This window comes from Salmo salar, chromosome ssa10, assembly GCF_905237065.1.
Source record: "Salmo salar chromosome ssa10, Ssal_v3.1, whole genome shotgun sequence".
Lineage (NCBI taxonomy): Eukaryota > Metazoa > Chordata > Actinopteri > Salmoniformes > Salmonidae > Salmo > Salmo salar.
In genome coordinates, this window is record NC_059451.1 from 31,388,158 (window position 1) to 31,409,490 (window position 21,333).

General features: G+C 45.0%; 1 protein-coding gene across 3 annotated transcripts; it reads right to left on the bottom strand.

Moving 5' to 3' along the window:
* Positions 1–1,052: 1,052 nt before the first annotated feature.
* LOC106560227 (5'-AMP-activated protein kinase catalytic subunit alpha-2) lies at positions 1,053–21,122 on the bottom strand. 3 transcript variants are annotated; one of them, XM_014122866.2, is made up of 11 exons: positions 20,905–21,122; positions 18,034–18,175; positions 15,740–15,833; positions 12,933–13,077; positions 12,285–12,372; positions 7,805–8,029; positions 7,410–7,572; positions 6,266–6,433; positions 5,817–5,972; positions 2,536–2,662; positions 1,053–2,290 (listed from the first exon to the last, which is right to left on the bottom strand). In XM_014122866.2, exons 1-11 carry the CDS (start codon positions 21,002–21,004, stop codon positions 2,022–2,024), a joined length of 1,677 nt encoding a protein of 558 aa, XP_013978341.1. In that variant the 5' UTR covers positions 21,005–21,122; the 3' UTR covers positions 1,053–2,021. The 3 variants fall into 3 exon arrangements, with proteins under 3 accessions (XP_013978341.1, XP_013978340.1, XP_045543594.1); XM_014122865.2 differs by having other exon boundaries at positions 6,251–6,433; XM_045687638.1 differs by lacking the exons at positions 1,053–2,290; positions 2,536–2,662; positions 5,817–5,972; ... (1 more) ...; positions 7,410–7,572; positions 7,805–8,029 and adding an exon at positions 8,059–8,869.
* Positions 21,123–21,333: the final 211 nt, after the last annotated feature.

Consider the following 21,333-nt stretch of genomic DNA (forward strand, 5'->3'; position numbering starts at 1 on the left):
GGACCGAGTTTAGGAAACACTGCTCTATATCTATATATATTATATAGATAGGTCTGGGTTCCATATTGAATGTATAGTCTCATACAGAGAGAAAACAGACTGCACTCACTGCTACTTCGGACAAATTACAAGGAAATAAGGTAACAGGAAACAAGGTAACAGAAGGATAGAAGAGAGGTTTAGTATCTCTGTGGCTCAAAACACACGCTAACAAAGCGAACACAGAACAGATCACCTTCATGGTACCAGAACACAACAGAAACACACACTAGCATGAATCAGATCAGCCAGAGCTCAGTCCTCACTGGCTCCAGCAGAACAGGACAGACAGGAGTCTGGAAGACTGTATACTGTAAACCATCGGACAAATAGTAAAGGGAGATTTGTTCCATTTTATAAACTGGGTGGTTCGAGCCCTGAATGCTGATTGGCTGACATGTTATATCAGACCGTATACCATAGGTATGACAAAACATGTATTTTTACTGCTCTAATGACATTGGTAACCAGTTTGTAATAGCAATAAGGCGCCTCGGGGGTTTGTGGTATATGGCCAATATACCACGGCTAAGGGCTGTATCCAGGCACTCCGCGCTGCATCGTGCTTAAGAACAGTCCTTTGGCCATATACCACACCTCCTCATGCCGTATTGCTTAAATAAAGACCAGAGAGCTATATATGCAATCATTTTATATGACTTCTAATCAGTCAGTGGTCTCGCATATCTATTATCTCTCCCCTTCTCTTGCTCTACCTATAGTTATATTAGTCAGATCTCAAATCTCATTGGCACATAAACTACAGTATGTCTTCTCCTCATGACCAATCAATGGCAAGCTCCTGTCTGTCACTCCTCTCCTGTACGTACTTACGCACGCACACACACACACACGCACACACACACACGTATGGTTTCCATTCTGTTTCTACAAACAAAACAACATGGCCACCAAGCTAGAAGCAACATTTGTGTTTTTAAGGCACCTGGAGAAAGGTTCCGTGCCGTAGAGTCCTCTGAGGCTGGCTACAGACACGCTTCCCTCCCTCCCTCCACCTCCTCCTCCGTCAGCTAGCCACGTTAGCATCAGTGCCAACTAATCCACAGAACTATATTGCCAGTCAGCTAGCCTCCTCTCTCTACGACCTCTCATCACCTAAAATCTCTTCAAACTCAGCTTGGAATTCTCAAACATCAGCAGTGCTTCAATAATCAGTAACCACACACAGTCTTTAAAACAATCTCTAAAAATAAATAAGAATCTGGTATCTAAATAATAACAATCCTCTTTGTATATAGAAACAATTTGTTTTGGTATGTCATTCAATCAACATCTACTCAAAATGATAGCAATATAAATATATGATATGGATAACAAAATCTGTGTCGTTATAAAAACCATTTAAAATTAAAACTGAAACGTGTTTGATCTATGGTAACCTAACGTAGTAGGCATAAAACAAAACGTCTTAGCGGAGTTCACACATCCGGTTTTCAGCGGAAAAGAAAGCTAAGTTGAATTAACTGTATCCCTGAAAACCGGATGCATAAAATTGTTTGCAATTCCGTTAAGGCTAGTTCTATGGTGATGGCTATTCAGCAGCTGATTGGAGGTTGAGAGTAATGTGGGAGGAGCTGCCCATCTTTGTACAGTCTATGGGATACAGTAGATTTGACCTAACATGACCTTGCCCCAGCAAGTTTGATCTCTAACCCCTAACCTTTCCCATGGCAAGACTGGCTCTAGACAGACAGGAAGCCTAACCACAGATCTAGAATCAGTTTCCCATACCCAGCCCAAACCTATAACATAGGGAGGTAACAACACACAACTGACCCTAGATATGTGGTTAGAGGCACATCTGTCCTGCAGCGGACAGTGCTCTACTAAACTTAGGCCAGGATCACACCGATATCAAAGTGTCTAACTACAAGGCTCAGGGCAGGGTTCTGTTTTAGAGGTTATGCAAGTAGGACCTGGAGTTTTCCTGACTTCACGTTATCCAGCGGGGTTAACCTTCTCTAGCGGGCCAGTGTGGTGATGAGACTTGCACACATCTCAAAGAAGTCCATGGTGTGGCTGCCCCGGCGCGGGGTGGAGGTGGGGGTGGAGGTGAGGAGGGCAGCGCTGAAGCACAGCGACCCAGGCAGGGAGGAGCTGAGCTGGGGGAGATCCACGGCAGGTAAGGCTGAGTCCACACTGAGTCTGGGTCTATGGAGCCCTGCTGTGGAGCCTGACCTCTGAGGGGTGGAAGAACCCGACTTAAACCCTACTGCCTCCATGATGTCATCTGGAGAGGGGAAGGAGTGGTCAGGAGAGGACAGGAGAGGACAGGAAAGGACAGGAAAGGTTAGTGTTTGTTTTTGTAGCTACTCATCTGTACTCAGTAATTGTTTTACAATTGTAATAAGAGGAAAATCTAAATGCTGTTTCAAATAAGTTTAAAAGTACAGTTACTACGGTTTACCCAGGTATCTAAGGACAGTTTGCTTTGGTGTATATTACAACATATTTCATGTTTTAGAGCTGTCGTACCATCGATGCTCTTGAAGTCCAGCAGGTAGGATCTGTTGTCCACCTGGTACAGCTGGAGACTCATCTTCACCAGGTTATCTGTTACTGGGTTCTTACTCCGAACACGCAGGTGGTATGGGTTCACCACCTGCACATAACACACACACACCTTAACATGTACCGTATACACACACAACACACACACACACCTTAACATGTACCATATACACACACAACACGCACACACACCTTAACATGTACCATTTACACACACAACACGCACACACACCTTAACATGTACCATATACACACACACACCTTAACATGTACCGTATACACACACACACACCTTAACATGTACCGTATACACACACAACACGCACACACACCTTAACATGTACCGTATACACACATAACACACACACACACCTTAACATGTACCGTATACACACACACAACACGCACACACACCTTAACATGTACCATATACACACACAACACGCACACACACCTTAACATGTACCATATACACACACAACACGCACACACACCTTAACATGTACAGTATACACACACACCTTAACATGTACTGTATACACACACAACACGCACACACACCTTAACATGTACCGTATACACACACACACCTTAACATGTACCGTATACACACACAACACGCACACACACCTTAACATGTACCGTATACACACACACACACACACACACACACACCTTAACATGTACCGTATACACACACACCTTAACATGTACCGTATACACACACACAACACGCACACACACCTTAACATGTACCGTATACACACACACCTTAACATGTACCGTATACACACACACAACACGCACACACACCTTAACATGTACCGTATACACACACAACACGCACACACACCTTAACATGTACCGTATACACACACACCTTAACATGTACCGTATACACACACACACCTTAACATGTACCGTATACACACACACAACACGCACACACACCTTAACATGTACCGTATACACACACACCTTAACATGTACCGTATACATACACACCTTAACATGTACCGTATACACACACACCTTAACATGTACCGTATACACACACACCTTAACATGTACCGTATACACACACAACACGCACACACACCTTAACATGTACCGTATACACACACAACACGCACACACACCTTAACATGTACCGTATACACACACAACACGCACACACACCTTAACATGTACCGTATATACACACACAACACGCACACACACCTTAACATGTACCGTATACACACACACCTTAACATGTACCGTATACACACACACACCTTAACATGTACCGTATACACACACAACACACACACACACCTTAACATGTACCGTATACACACACAACACACACACACCTTAACATGTACCATATACACACGCACACACCTTAACATGTACCGTATACACACACAACACGCACACACCTTAACATGTACCGTATACACACACACACAACACACACACACACCTTAACATGTACCATATACACACACAACACGCACACACACCTTAACATGTACCGTATACACACGCACACACCTTAACATGTACCGTATACACACACACAACACGCACACACCTTAACATGTACCGTATACACACACAACACGCACACACACCTTAACATGTACCGTATACACACACACACACCTTAACATGTACCGTATACACACACAACACGCACACACACCTTAACATGTACCGTATACACACACAACACGCACACACACCTTAACATGTACCGTATACACACACAACACGCACACACACCTTAACATGTACCGTATACACACACAACACGCACACACACCTTAACATGTACCGTAAATACACACACAACACGCACACACACCTTAACATGTACCGTATACACAAACACACCTTAACATGTACCGTATACACACACAACACACACACACACCTTAACATGTACCGTATACACACACACCTTAACATGTACCGTATACACACACAACACCCACACACCTTAACATGTACCGTATACACACACACACACACACACACCTTAACATGTACCATATACACACACACACACACCTTAACATGTACCGTATACACACACACACACACACACCTTAACATGTACCGTATACACCCACACCTTAACATGTACCGTATACACACACACACCTTAACATGTACCGTATACACACACACAACACACACACACACACCTTAACATGTACCGTATACACACACACAACACACACACACACCTTAACATGTACCGTATACACACACAACACACACACACCTTAACATGTACCATATACACACGCACACACCTTAACATGTACCGTATACACACACAACACGCACACACCTTAACATGTACCGTATACACACACAACACACACACACACCTTAACATGTACCATATACACACACAACACGCACACACACCTTAACATGTACCGTATACACACGCACACACCTTAACATGTACCGTATACACACACACAACACGCACACACCTTAACATGTACCGTATACACACACAACACCCACACACACCTTAACATGTACCGTATACACACACACACACCTTAATATGTACCGTATACACACACAACACGCACACACACCTTAACATGTACCGTATACACACACAACATGCACACACACCTTAACATGTACCGTATACACACACAACACGCACACACACCTTAACATGTACCGTATACACACACAACACGCACACACACCTTAACATGTACCGTAAATACACACACAACACGCACACACACCTTAACATGTACCGTATACACACACACACCTTAACATGTACCGTATACACACACAACACACACACAAACCTTAACATGTACCGTATACACACACACCTTAACATGTACCGTATACACACACAACACCCACACACCTTAACATGTACCGTATACACACACACACACACACACACACCTTAACATGTACCATATACACACACACACACACCTTAACATGTACCGTATACACACACACACACACACCTTAACATGTACCGTATACACCCACACCTTAACATGTACCGTATACACACACACAACACACACACACACACCTTAACATGTACCGTATACACACACACAACACGCACACACACCTTAACATGTACCGTATACACACACAACACGCACACACACCTTAACATGTACCGTATACACACACACACAACACGCACACACACCTTAACATGTACCGTATACACACACACCGCGCCTCACCTTCCAGTCATACTGTAGCTGTCTCATAGCCCTGTAGACCTCAGCCATGATGTCATAGGGTCTGCTCTGACTCCTGATGCCCAGGTGCCACTTGGCTTTCTTCACTGCCAGGGGTTTGGCTCTGGTGGTGTTGAGGGCATCCAGCGGGCAGCGCGCCTGCAGACAGACAGAGAGGAGAGAATCTTTCATTTTCCCCAACAAGCAGCAACAAATACATGATGACAAGAAGACCGCACGCAACTATACTATACTGCCAATGTTTCATTTGCATTCCAACAGTGTTGTTTTTGACTGCTAGACTGGTATTACAGAAGAAGCACTTCATCAAGTGTTTACACTTTAGAGGTATTGTATCTGATTTGATATAAACATTACAGATACAACGATAGTCGGTTTAATTAGTTCATAGAATAGAACCAGGTACAGCTGCTTGCCTTAGGGCTGTCTACCAGCAGGGGGGGCATCCTCTCTGGGTGTGGTTTGACCCCGGGAGGCAGGGGCATGCCATCCTCCATGAAGGAGCCCTGGGGAGGGCTGGAGGCCAGGTAGAACTCACTGGCCTGGGTCATGATACGACGGTTGTCTATAATCAGATGGTATGCTACCGCCAGCTGGTCCTGCAGAGAGAGAGACAGGAGAGATGAGGGAGAGATAGAGAGGAGAGATGAGGGAGAGAGGAGGGAGAGAGAAGGAGAGATGAGAGAGAGGAGAGATGAGGGAGAGAGAAGGAGAGAGAGAGGAGAGATGAGGGAGAGAGGAGGGAGAGAGAAGGAGAGATGAGGGAGGGAGAGAGAAGGAGAGAGAGAGAGAGGGAGAGAGGAGGGAGAGAGAAGGAGAGATGAGAGAGAGGAGAGATGAGGGAGAGAGGAGGGAGAGAGAAGGAGAGATGAGAGAGAGAGAGGAGAGATGAGGGAGAGAGAAGGAGAGATGAGGGAGAGAGAGAGAAGGAGAGTTGAGGGAGAGAGAGAAGGAGAGCGAGAGAATGAGAGAGGAGGGAGAGAGAATGAGAGAGAGAAGGAGAGGAGGGAGAGAGGGAATGAGAGAGAGAAGGAGAGAGGAGGGAGAGAGGGAAGGAGAGAGGAGGGAGAGAGCAAGAAAGAGGAGGGAGAGAGAGGTGGGATGGAGAGAGAGAAGGAGAGTTGAGGGAGTGAGAGAAGGAGAGTTGAGGGGGAGAGTTGAGAGAGAGAAGAGTTGAGGGAGAGAGAAGGAGAGTTGAGGGAGAGAGAGAAGGAGAGCGAGAGAAGGAGAGAGGAGGGAGAGAGAATGAGAGAGAGAAGGAGAGGAGGGAGAGAGGGAAGGAGAGAGGGGGGAGAGAGAAGGAAGGAGAGAGGAGGGAGAGAGCAAGAAAGAGGAGGGAGAGAGAGAAGGAGAGTTGAGGGAGAGAGGAGGGAGAGAGAAGGAGGGAGGAGGGAGAGAGAAGGAGAGAGGAGGGAGAGAGAGAAGGAGAGAGGAGGGTGAGAGCGAAGGAGAGTTGAGAGAGAGAGAAGGAGAGAGAAGGAGAGAGAGGAAACGAGAGAGAGCGATAGAGGGGGAGTGTGTTTGTCTGTGTACTGTATGACTAAGCATGTGTGTGTGCACATGTCCAGTATGTACCTGGGGGTCTCCGCTGTACAGGCTGGACATCACCTCAGACTCGGTGCTCTCAAACTTGTCGCACACCTCCCTGACGGCCTCCTCGTCCAGAACTGTGGAGTCATAAGACAGGTCCTCAGGAAACAGGTAGCCTGGCAGGTCCTGCTTAAACCACTCATGTTCCCTACACACACACACACACACACACACACACACACACACACACACACACACACACACACACACACACACACACAAAATAACAGTTACTGTCCATGATTCTTCTATTCTTTTGCTCCGGACCAACCTTGAACCACCACAAACCAGCATTTGGCTAGGTTTACCAGTTTTATCCCATTAAAAACATCAGCATCATCAACAGTAGGGAAGGTTAGAAGTTAGAGGTCAGGGGTTACCTAATGTCTTTAATGGTGGCTCTCTTCAATGGGTCGACCTGCAGCATGAGCAGCAGCAGGGAGGCGACGGGGCGAGTGAGGTATTCTGGCATATAGAACACGCCCCCTCTGATCTTCTTAAACAGTGTGGGAACATGTTCGTCATCAAAGGGCAGAGTCCCACACAGCAAGGCATACAGGATCACCCCACAGCTCCATATATCCACCTCAGGGCCAGCATATAACCTGTTACCAAAGCAACGCAGACAGGATCACCCCACAGCTCCATATATCCACCTCAGGGCCAGCATATAACCTGTTACCAAAGCAACGCAGACAGGATCACCCCACAGCTCCATATATCCACCTCAGGGCCAGCAAATAACCTGTTACCAAAGCAACGCAGACAGGATCACCCCACAGCTCCATATATCCACCTCAGGGCCAGCATATAACCTGTTACCAAAGCAACGCAGACAGGATCACCCCACAGCTCCATATATCCACCTCAGGGCCAGCATATAACCTGTTACCAAAGCAACGCAGACAGGATCACCCCACAGCTCCATATATCCACCTCAGGGCCAGCAAATAACCTGTTACCAAAGCAACGCAGACAGGATCACCCCACAGCTCCATATATCCACCTCAGGGCCAGCATATAACCTGTTACCAAAGCAACGCAGACAGGATCACCCCACAGCTCCATATATCCACCTCAGGGCCAGCATATAACCTGTTACCAAAGCAACGCATACAGGATCACCCCACAGCTCCATATATCCACCTCAGGGCCAGCATATAACCTGTTACCAAAGCAACGCATACAGGATCACCCCACAGCTCCATATATCCACCTCAGGGCCAGCATATAACCTGTTACCAAAGCAACGCATACAGGATCACCCCACAGCTCCATATATCCACCTCAGGGCCAGCATATAACCTGTTACCAAAGCAACGCATACAGGATCACCCCACAGCTCCATATATCCACCTCAGGGCCAGCATATAACCTGTTACCAAAGCAACGCATACAGGATCACCCCACAGCTCCATATATCCACCTCAGGGCCAGCATATAACCTGTTACCAAAGCAACGCAGACAGGATCACACAACAACATCCTAGAGCAACCATACTCACAGACCGCGGGGTCCAGATCCGAACCCGGAATTGTTCTTTTGCCCATGCTACAGACGGCATATCGGTCTGGTAATACTGGACTAGTAAAGGCCCAGTGCACTACTTTTGTGATTATTATGTTTTTTTTATGTTGTTTAAAAAAAAATCCTATATATTTTTTTTTTATTCATATTGTTCAGGGGGGTGCTTAGCACCACTACTTCCCGTGGCTATGGCGCCATTTCCTGGTAACAAAAATTCTAATAGTTCGCTTAATTTCAATTTATGTGACAAAACACCATACAAACTCATCATCAAGCTGGAGGCCCTGGGCCTCAACCCCGCCCTGTGCAATTGGGTCCTAGACTTTCTGATGGGCCGTCCCCATGTGGTGAAGGTAGGAAACAACATCTCCACCTCGCTGATCCTCAACACTGGGGCCCCACACAGGTGCGTGCTCAGTCCCCTCCTGTACTCCCTGTTCACCCACAACCGCGTGGCCATGCACGCCTCCAACTCAATCATCAAGTTTGCAGATGACACAACAGTAGTGGGCTTAATTACCAACAACGACGAGACAGTCTACAGGGAGGTGAGGGCACTCGGAGTGTGGTGTCAGGAAAACAACCTCTCACTCAACGTCAACAAAACAAAGGAGATGATCGTGGACTTCAGGAAACAGCAGAGGGAGCACCCCCCTATCCACATCGAAGGGACAGCAGTGGAGAAAGTTCCACCCACACAGGAGGCAGAAGAAATTTGGCCTGTTATCAAAAACACTGACTAACTTTTACGGATCCACAATTGAGAGCATCCTGTCGGTCTGTATCACTGCCTGGTACAGCAACTGCACCACCCTCAACCGCCAGGCTCTCCAGAGGGTGGTGCGGTCTGCACAACACATCACCGGGGGCAAACTACCTGCCCTCCAGGATACCTACAGCACCCGATGTCACAGGAAGGCCAAAAACATAATCAAGGACAACAACCACCCGAGCCACTGCCTGTTCACCTCACTAACATCCAGAAGGCGAGGTCAGTACAGGTGCATCAAAGCTGGGACCAAGAGACTGAAAAACAGCTTCTATCTCAAGGCCATCAGACTGCTAAACAGCAATCACTAACTCAGAGAAGCTGCTGTCTACATGGAGACCCAATCACTGGTCACTTTAACAAATGGATCACTAGTCACTTTAAACAATGCCACTTTAAATAATGTTAACATATCTTACATTACTCATCTCATATGTATATACTGTATTTTATACCATCTATTGCACCTTGCCAATGCCGCTGGGCCATCGCTCTTCCATATATTTATATGTATATATTCTCAATCATCCCTTTTAGATTTGTGTGTATTAGGTAGTTGTTGGGGAACTATTAGATTACTTGTTAGATATTACTGCAATGTCGGAACCAGAAGCAGAAGCATTTCGCTACACTCGCATTAACATCTGCTAACCATGTATATGTGACAAATACCATTTGATTTCACTTGAACAAGCATGTATAGTGTAGAGAATCATTGTACCATCTAAACTGTTGGGAAATATATTTTCCATAACCAAAACTATTGTACTTCAGCTGTTTGAAGCTGGTGTACAAAACCGAAAGTAAAAGACTCAAAAACGAAACTTAAGAAAGGGAAGCATAGAAGCACATAGAAATATAAAAGGTAGATCTGTTCTATGTAAATTTGATCAGGTCACCCAAAACGTTACATATTGCAGCTTTAAGGAACTCGGTCAGGTTGTAATAGTAGAATGCAGAATGTGCCATTTCTAAATTTGGTAGTGCATTAGCAGCTTGTATAATATGAACACGCATAAGACATGGCAAAATGTGTCGAATTGCATGAAAATAGCTTTGAACTACAACTTTTCACTCTCCCAACAAGAAAGGTCTGAACAGTTTGTGTCATGGACAGTACGCATGTATGTGTGTGTTTGTTAGAAATAGACATGGTGCAGGTTGCTGAGGGTTCGATTATTCTTGTAGAGATCACATGGGTCGCGAGGTGGGTGTTTGTTACTATGTCAATAAATGACAATATATCCATCCAGACTTTTGCCACCTAGGCCATTTTTGTGAACGGACATTCTCAAATAGTATTTGAATACCCCTGACCTACAGTATCAACCTTAGGACCTGCATACATACAACCTAAACACACAATTGGAGGGCCTGTTGTCCGGACCTCTGGTAGTCTCTATGGGGGTGCCACAGGGTTCAATTCTTGGGCCGACTCGCTTCTCTGTATACATCAATGATGTCGCTCTTGCTGCTGGCGATTCCCTGATCCACCTCTACGCAAACGACACCATTCTGTATACTTCTGGCCCTTCTTTAGACACTGTGTTAACTAACCTCCAGACGAGCTTCAATGCCATACAACACTCCTTCCGTGGCCTCCAACTGCTCTTAAATACAAGTAAAACTAAATGCATGCTCTTCAAACGATCCCTGCCCGCACCTGCCCACCCGTCCAGCATCACTACTCTGGACGGTTCTGACTTAGAATATGTGGACAACTACAAATACCTAGGTGTCTGGTTAGACTGTAAACTCTCCTTCCAGACTCACATTAAGCATCTCCAATCCAAAATTAAATCTAGAATCGGCTTCCTATTTCGCAACAAAGCATCCTTCACTCATGCTGCCAAACATACCCTCGTAAAACTGACTATCCTACCGATCCTTGACTTCGGCGATGTAATTTACAAAATAGCCACCAACACTCTACTCAGCAAAATGGATGCAGTCTATCACAGTGCCATCCGTTTTGTCACCAAAGCCCCATATACTTCCCACCACTGCGACCTGTATGCTCTCGTTGGCTGGCCCTCGATTCATATTCGTCGCCAAACCCACTGGCTCCAGGTCATCTATAAGTCTTTGCTAGGTAAAGCCCCGCCTTATCTCAGCTCACTGGTCACCATAGCAGCACCCACCCGTAGCACGCGCTCCAGCAGGTATATTTCACTGGTCACCCCCAAAGCCAATTCCTCCTTTGGCCGCCTTTCCTTCCAGTTCTCTGCTGCCAATGACTGGAACGAACTGCAAAAATCACTGAAGCTGGATACCCATATCTCCCTCACTAACTTTAAGCACCAGCTGTCAGAGAAGCTCACCAGATCACTGCACCTGTACATAGCCCATCTGTAAATAGCCCATCCAACTACCTCATCCCCATACTGTTATTTATTTTGCTCCTTTGCACCCCAGTATCTCTACTTGCACATTCATCTTCTGCACATCTATCACTCCAGTGTTTAATTGCTATATTGTAATATTGCTATATTGTAAATGAGAACTTGTTCTCAACTAGCTTACCTGGTTAAATAAAGCTGAAAGAAAAAAATTAAACGCACACCTTCCAGAGATGACTTCAGGAGCAGCGTAGTTGGGAGATCCACAGCTGGTCCTCAGGAACTCCCCGTCTGACATCATGTTTGACAACCCTGTTGACCAGAGCACATTTCTTAACAACATTATCTTCAATCTCAAGTTCCTGACGCTATCTTGGAACTATGTTAAGAGAGGGTTAGTGTTAGGTTGTGCCATGGTTAGGTCTCTAGGGCGGTGTAATGTTTTTATTCTGCTTTACTAACCCAGTCCTCTAAGCTCCACACATGCTGTGCTGATCGGATCAACTTCTCCCTAACCTTATCTCACCTTAACTAACCCTCCAAGGATCTTCTCTCTTCCCTCACCCTCCTCTCTCTCGCTCTTCCCCTCTTTCTCCCCTTCTCTCTCTATGATCAAGTGACACAGGGTCTGACAGGGCTCGTTGCCAGAGTGGATATCAGACCTGCCTTTTGCTAAGCAACAACCCCCCTCCTCCTCACACATGCACCCCACCCAAGCCCCCTGTCCAGAGTAATCAGAGTCATATAGGCGTCGGTATATTCTAAAAGACAAGTGGTTTTGTTTGACATTTGCTACTGCTAATATAGTAGCTATGGCTATCTTTTTGGATAACTCAATTTGTTATGTGCATGCATGAGTGTGTGTAGCATACCAAAGTCAGCTATCTTGGCGTTCTTGGAATGGTCCAGCAGAACATTCTCAGGTTTGAGGTCTCTGTGAACCACCATGTGTCTGTGGCAGTAGTCTACCCCTGAGATGATCTGTTGGAACAACCGACGAGCCTCTTTGTCTTCTACCTAAACACACAAGGTAAAGAGTAGGAGGTTAGTAGTTTATTCTATTCTAATGTTACTACATGTTGTCACTATGACAAATGTCACCATATAATGGCCTCTGTCAATATCTATCAATCAATCCAGACAGTCAGTCAGTCATTCAGTGGTATATCTCATCGACGGGGCTGTAGTGGAGAAGGTTGAGAGCTTCAAGTTCCTTGGCGTTCACATCACCAACGAACTGTCATGGTCCAAACAAACCAAGGCAGTCGTGAAGAGGGCACGACAACACCTATTCAGGAGACTGAAAAGATTTGTCATGGGTCCTCAGATCCTCAAAAAGTTCTACAGCTGCACCATCGAGAGCATCCTGACTGGTTGCATCACCGCCTGGTATGGCAACTACCCGGTCTCCGACCGCAGGACATTACAGAGGACAGTGCGTACGGCCCAGTACATCACTGGGGCCAAGCTTCCTGCCACCCAGGACCTTTACACCAGGCGGTATCAGAGGAAGGCCCTAAAAATTGCCAAAGACCCCAGCCACCCCAGTCATAGACTGTTCTCTCTGCTACCACACGGCAAGCGGTACCAGAGCGCCAAGTCTAGGTTCAAAAGGCTTCTTAACAGCTTCTACCCCCAAGCCATAAGACTCCTGAACAGCTAATGAAATGGCTACCCAGACTATTTGCATTGACTCCCCCACCCCCATTTTTACGCTCCTGCTACTCTGTTTATTATCTCTGTATAGTCACTTTACCTCTACCAACATGTACATATTACCTCAATTACCTCAACTAACCTGTGCCCCGGCACAGACTCTGTACCGGTACCCCCTGTATATAGTCTCCAACCAGACTCTGTACCGGTAGCCCCTGTATATAGTCTCCACACAGACTCTGTACCGGTACCCCCTGTATATAGTCTCCACACAGACTCTGTACCGGTACCCCCTGTATATAGTCTCCACACAGACTCTGTACCGGTACCCCCTGTATATAGTCTCCACACAGACTCTGTACCGGTACCCCCTGTATATAGTCTCCACACAGACTCTGTACCGGTACCCCCTGTATATAGTCTCCACACAGACTCTGTACCGGTACCCCCTGTATATAGTCTCCACACAGACTCTGTACCGGTACCCCCTGTATATAGTCTCCACACAGACTCTGTACCGGTACCCCCTGTATATAGTCTCCACACAGACTCTGTACCGGTACCCCCTGTATATAGTCTCCACACAGACTCTGTACCGGTACCCCCTGTATATAGTCTCCACACATACTCTCTACCGGTACCCCCTGTATATAGTCTCCACACATACTCTGTACCGGTACCCCCTGTATATAGTCTCCACACAGACTCTGTACCGGTACCCCCTGTATATAGTCTCCACACAGACTCTGTACCGGTACCCCCTGTATATAGTCTCCACACAGACTCTGTACCGGTACCCCCTGTATATAGTCTCCACACAGACTCTGTACCGGTACCCCCTGTATATAGTCTCCACACAGACTCTGTACCGGTACCCCCTGTATATAGTCTCCACACAGACTCTGTACCGGTACCCCCTGTATATAGTCTCCACACAGACTCTGTACCGGTACCCCCTGTATATAGTGCCATTACTGTTATTTTGTTGTTGCTCTTTAATTATTTTATTTTTTATTTGTTTACTTCAGTTTATTTAGTAAATACTTTCTTAATACCTATTTTTTCTTAAAACTGTATTGTTGGTTAAGGGCTTGTAAGTAAGCATTTCATCTACACCTGTTGTATTTCAGCTCTAAAACTAAAAGCATTGTATTTGGAACAAAACTCTCACTAAACCGTAAACCTCAACTAAATCTTGTAATAAATAATGTGGAAATTGAGCAAGTTGAGATGACTAAACTGATTTTTGTAACACTAGATTGTAAACTGTCATGGTCAAAAGATATTGATGCAGTAGTAGCTAAGATGGGGAGAAGTCTGTCTATAATAAAGCGATGCTCTGCCTTCTTAACAACACCATCAACAAGGCAGGTCCTACAGGCCCTAGTTTTGTCACACCTTGACTACTGTTTAGTCGTGTTGTCAGTTGCCACAAAAAAGGACTTAAGAAAATTCAAATTAGCTCAGAACAGGGCAGCACGGCTGGCCCTTGGATGCACACAGAGAGCTAATATTAATAATATGCATGTCAATCTCTCCTGGCTGAAAGTGGAGGAGAGATTGACTTCATCACTACTTTTATTTATAAAGAGGTATTGACATGTTCAATGCGAACTACTGGCACACAGCTCGGACACCCATGCATACCCCACAAGACATGCCACAAGAGGTCTCTTCACAGTCCCCTAGTCCAGAACAGACTATGGGAGGCGCACAGTACTACATAGAGCCATGACTACATGGAACTCTGTTCCACATCAAGTAACTGACGCAAGCAGTAAAATTTGATTTAAAAAACAGATAAAAAAACACCTTATGGAACAGCGGGGACTGTGAAGCAACACAAACATTGGCACAGACACACACACACACACGGATTTAGTAATGTAGATATGTGGTAGTGGTGGAGTAGGGGCCTGAGGGCACACAGTGTGTTGTGAAATCTGTGAATGCAGCTAACGGGGATCCATAATAAATACAAATTTGGCAGATGTGACAAATACAATTTGATTTGATATATCACCCGTCCGTGTTTGCAGATGTAGTCAAACAGCTCTCCTCCTGAGACATACTCCATCACCATGAAGAAATCTGTAGGAGTACTGATCACCTGGTACCTACACACATACACACACACACACACACACACACACACACACACACACACACACACACACACACACACACACACACACACACACAGGGAGGTAGACAGACTCTTAAATACTCAGGAGAAATGTCAGAAATACACTTGTTCTCTTTCGTTTCCTTCCTTCTCTCACACAGACAGGGCTATTGTGCTGAATACATTGGGAAAGGCTGAAAGTCTGTCATTTCATTACACTGTTCTGAGAGCAGCCAACAAATGTCTACCATAGCTCACACTGTCACTGTGGCCTAACCCTAAAATTAACACTCACAGAGGAGAAGAGAGAAAGCTGGAGAAAGATGGAGAGAGGGAGAGCAGGAGAGAGGGAGAGCAGGAGAGAGGGAGAGCAGGAGAGAGGGAGCTGGAGAAAGAGAGAGCTGGAGAAAGAGAGAGCTGGAGAGAGGGAGAGCTGGAGAGAGGGAGAGCTGGAGAGAGGGAGCAGGAGAGAGGGAGCTGGAGAGAGGGAGCTGGAGAGAGGGAGCAGGAGAGAGGGAGCAGGAGAGAGGGAGAGCTGGAGAGAGGGAGAGCTGGAGAGAGGGAGCAGGAGAGAGGGAGCTGGAGAGAGGGAGAGCTGGAGAGAGGGAGAGCTGGAGAGAGGGAGCAGGAGAGAGGGAGCTGGAGAGAGGGAGCTGGAGAGAGGGAGAGCGAGAGACTTTCACATTCTATGCGAGAAAATAATATTCCTCTTGAGGCGTGCCTTACAGGGAGAGAGATGTGCATGCCCAGTCATTGTAGCCTACAACATAATTATTGCAGTTGCGGGAAACACCTTTTAAAGCAGTCTTGATGGGCCACTGTTAAGAGGATCACTGAGTTTTCTAGTGTTACTAGGCTATACTTATTTCTCAAATCCAAGTAATGCTGTACGCCTATGTAGATATTCTATAAAAAATCAGCCGTTTCCAGCTACAATAGTCATTTACAACATTAACAATGTCTACATTGTATTTCTGATCAATTTTATGTTATTTTAATAGACAAAAAAAAGTGCTTTTCTTTCAAAAACAAGGACATTTCTAAGTGACCCCAAACTTTTGAACGGGGTAGTGTATATGTACAGTATATATTTACAAAAAAAATATATAGGGGATTGGAAATTATGCAGACAACTACATTGATGGAAGCCACAATCTATCTGCAGTATTAAAGCTGATCTACCCCCTAAAAATAAAATATAGGCATTTTCACCAAAAAACACTCAAACAAAAATAACTAAAATTAAAAAAGGGGAATGCTTGCAAGCCGAAGAACACCATCCCAACCGTGAAGCACGGGGGTGGCAGCATCATGTTGTAGGGGTGCTTTGCTGCAGGAGGGACTGGTGTACTTCACAAAATAGATGGCATCATGAGGAAGGAATATTATGTGGATATATTGAAGTAACATCTCAAGACATCAGTCAGGAAGTTAAAGCTTGGTCGCAAATGGGTCTTCCAAATGCACAATGACCCCAAGCATACTTCCAAAGTTGTGGCAAAATGGCTTATGGACAACAAATTCAAGGTATTGGAGTGGCCATCACAAAGCCCTGACCTCAATCCTACAGAAAATGTGTGGACAGAACTGAAAAAACGTGTTCAAGCAAGGAGGCCTACAAACCTGACTCAGTTACACCAGCTCTGTCAGGAGGAATGGGCCAAAATTCACCCAACTTATTGTGGGAAGCTTGTGGAAGGCTACCCGAAACGTTTGACCCAAGGTAAACAATTTAAAGGCAATGCTACCAAATACTAATTGAGTGTATGTAAACTTCTGACCCACTGGGAATGTGATGAAAGAAATAAAAGCAGAAATAAATCATTCTCTCAACTATTATTCTGACATTTCACATTCTTAAAATAAAGTGGTGATCCTAACTGACCTAAGACATGGAATTTTTACTAGGATTAAATGTCAGGAATTGTGAAAAACTGAGTTTAAATGTATTTGGCTAAGGTGTATGTAAACTTCCGACCTCAACTGTATAATTTTCATTCCTTTTGGAGTAAGATATCCTTTTAATAAGTCACCAGAACTGACCTTCTCACAGTCATTCTCCCCCCAAAAATGGTAGATCCCTCTGCGACCTGTAATATGCTGTGATATGTGCTTTTGTCAGTATATATTTAGGGTAATATATCACCCCCCTAAACAAACACTGAGTCTATGTGTATGTATGTTGTACTCACAGTTTGATGATGTGAGGGTGTCTGAATAGTTTGAGGTTCTGTATCTCTCGTTTGATCTTGCCCACCACGTCCAGACTCCTGATCTTCTGTCTGTTCAGGATCTTCACTGCCACCTTATGACCTGTCAACTGGTGCTCTCCAACTACCACACACACACACACACACACACACACACACACACACACACACACACACACACACATGAACCAACTGGAATGTTTCTGTTCAACTGCTGCAATGTAGGCTATAAAGGCACAACTTGTGCTGATGGGACACATATACACTGAACAAAAATATAAACGCAACATGTAAAGTGTTGGGCCCATGTTTCATGAGCTGAAATAAAAGATCCCAGAAATGTTCCATATGCAGAAAAAGCTTATTTCTCTCAAATGTTTTGCACAAATGTGTTTACATCCCTGTTAGTGAGCATTTCTCCTTTGTCAAGATAATCCATCCACCTGAAAGGTGTGACATATCAAGAAGCTGATTAAACAGCATGATCATTATACAGGTTCAACTTGTGCTGGGGGACAATAAAAGGCTACTCTAAAATGTGCAGTTTTGTCACTGCTGATGAAACTATGAGTTTGCACAACCAAAGAATTTCTGCACAAACGGTCAGAAACCGTCTCAGGGAAGCTCATCTGCGGGCTTGTTGTCCTCACCAGGGTCTTGACCTGACTGCAGTTCGGTGTCGTAACCGACTTCAGTGGACAAATGCTCACATTCGATGGCCACTTGCAAACTGGAGAAGTGTGCTCTTCACGAATAAATCCCAGTTTCAACTGTATCGTGTGGGCGACCGGTTTTCTAATGTCAACGTTATGAACAGAGTGCGCCATGGTTGCGGTGGGGTTATGGTATGGGCAGGCAATAAGCTATGGACAGCGAACATAATTGCATTTTATCGATGGTAATTTCAATGCACAGAGATACTGTGATGAGATCAGGAGGCCTATTGTCGTGCCATTAATCCATCGTCATCACCTCATGTTTCAGCATGATAATGCACGGTCCCATGTCGCAAGGATCTGTACACAATTCCTGGAAGCTGAAAAAGTTCCAGTTCTTCCATGGCCTGCAAACTCACCAGACATGTCACCTATTGAGCATATTCGGGATGCCATTTAAAGTGGATTGCAGTTTGAGTTAATTAAAATTTGTACAGGGACAGTGCACATGAATCACAGTTGTGTGTGTCTAATGGCAGGGTATTCCAGACATGGGAAGCTCTCACACTGAAAGCAGATTGACTAAAGGTGCTTTTCCTTAAGAGAAGTCGGACAACATTCCACAGGACACAATTAATGCCTGATCAACTATATGACAAGGAGATGTGCCGCGCACGACAAATGGTGGTCACACCAGATACTGACTGGTTTTCTGATCCACAGCCCTACCTCTTTGTTTAAGGTATCTGTGACCAACAGATGCATATCTGTATTCCCAGTTATGTGAAATCCATAGATTAGGGCCTAATGAATTTATTTCAATTGACTGATTGACATATGAACTGTAAATCAGTCAAATATTTGAAATTGTTGCGTTTATATTTTTGTTCAGTGTAAAAACCTGTGTAATTAGCTATCTAGCGCGCTCTGAACACGTGTGTAAACTAACGAGGCACTGGATTCTTTCTCTCTGATATGAAAGATAAGGGACATATCAGAGAATGTTTCGAGAACCTGTTTGAAAGCGATGATTATTAACTTTTCGAAACATTAAAACACAGAGTTGAAATTGTAGTTCACATGGAGCCAAATGTGGGCGAATGTAACCGCTGAAAACACTGCATACGGACATATAAGTGATTTTTTTCGACAGCTAGGGAAATGTGTGCTGTAATGTGTATACTACTCAGCTAAACATTTATTGCCTGATAAAGAACAGAATCGTGGCTGTTTCATAGTAGTCAACTTGACATGATTTAGATTCAGAACATCTCTATTTCCACATTACTGGACTAGCTATATCTGTTCACAACAGTAAGTAACATACATAACAAACAGTTAAACAGGTTAAAGACAACACACCAATTACAGTAAGCCTAAAGCCTACACACATTAACTACAAGGTGAATAAGTCAAGTGCGACCTGTCTGTCTCGATCTGTCACGTTGTATTAACATTATTATAGTCTGTCTGTAGCCACATGGTTATTGCCCGTCTGTAACAATATTGTCTGTCTGTAACAATGAATAAACACTGTTATTGTTGGCTAGTAGCTGGTTACACTCTCCTACTAATGTCTCAAATCTAACACACCACCTGCAGCGCAACAAGGTCAGGTTGAGACCGCTGAGGACATGAGGTAATTTGATGAGGCGTTCTAAATTCTCATTCTGTCCATGCCATGGGATAATTAACACCATGGTTTGATTGAGGAATACTGGTGATGATGAGCACTATTTAGCTATAACGTTACGGTTTATGTTTCTTTTAAAATGTCCTAAATGTCCATAGCCACATAGGACAAGTTTAAAGGTCTACTGCCACTAGCAAAGTCAACCGCCGACATTCACTGACGGTTACGTGCGAGTTGTTTGTTTACACCGTCATTGTTGCCGAAGGTAGCCTAATGATCCATATAAAGCCTATCATTACTGATGAGCGACTGGTCAGGGTAGACCTAGCTAGCTATGCTGCTGGAAGAATTCACCTTCAACAAATCACATTCTCTACACATAAACGGAGACCACGTTAATATATTCTAGCCTATTCGTAACCACGCAGCCAAAGCTACGTACTTCGCCTAGCTTTCTAAATAGCCCACCACAGAGTTGGGGGCGAAAACACAGGCTACGATCATTTACACTCAATAACAGCAAACGTCCCCGCGACATGACCGTTGACAAGCACGCGACTTAACTCTTTACTTTGCCGAAGGTGCCGACGCCCAGAGTGTCTCCGAGAAGATAATGTCCGATCTTCACTCGGCCGCCTTCGTGTTTCTGCTGTCGTTCTGCCATCTTTAAACGGCTCCGGTAGGCTTGAGCTCTCTGCTCCGTGCGCTGGCTGTGGGGCGCGACGTGCGGAGGAGGTGAGTCCGCCGGACACTGGACAAGCCAACAACACTCATCTCGAATAGCAACAGCGCTCTACGGTGGAGCTCTATTGCGCGAGGGGAGGAGAAGCCTAGAGATATTTTTGTTAAATATGCCTGGGCCTTATCAAATATTGGGTCAGAAATCAATTACAGATCATGTAATTTATTCTAGGCATAATGTAAGATAATGAATGTACATTTTAGTCATTTAGCAGACGCTCTTATCCAGATCGACTTACAGTAGTGAATGTA

Coding starts and splice junctions, on each gene's coding strand:
- LOC106560227 (XM_014122865.2), bottom strand. CDS start 21,004: ATGGCAGAACGACAGCAGAAACACGAAGGCGGCCGAGTGAAGATCGGA. Junction 7,573..7,804: donor GCCACCATTAAAGACATTAG/GTAACCCCTGAC, acceptor GTGTGTGTGTAG/GGAACATGAGTGGTTTAAGC. Junction 6,434..7,409: donor TGTACAGCGGAGACCCCCAG/GTACATACTGGA, acceptor CTCTCTCTGCAG/GACCAGCTGGCGGTAGCATA.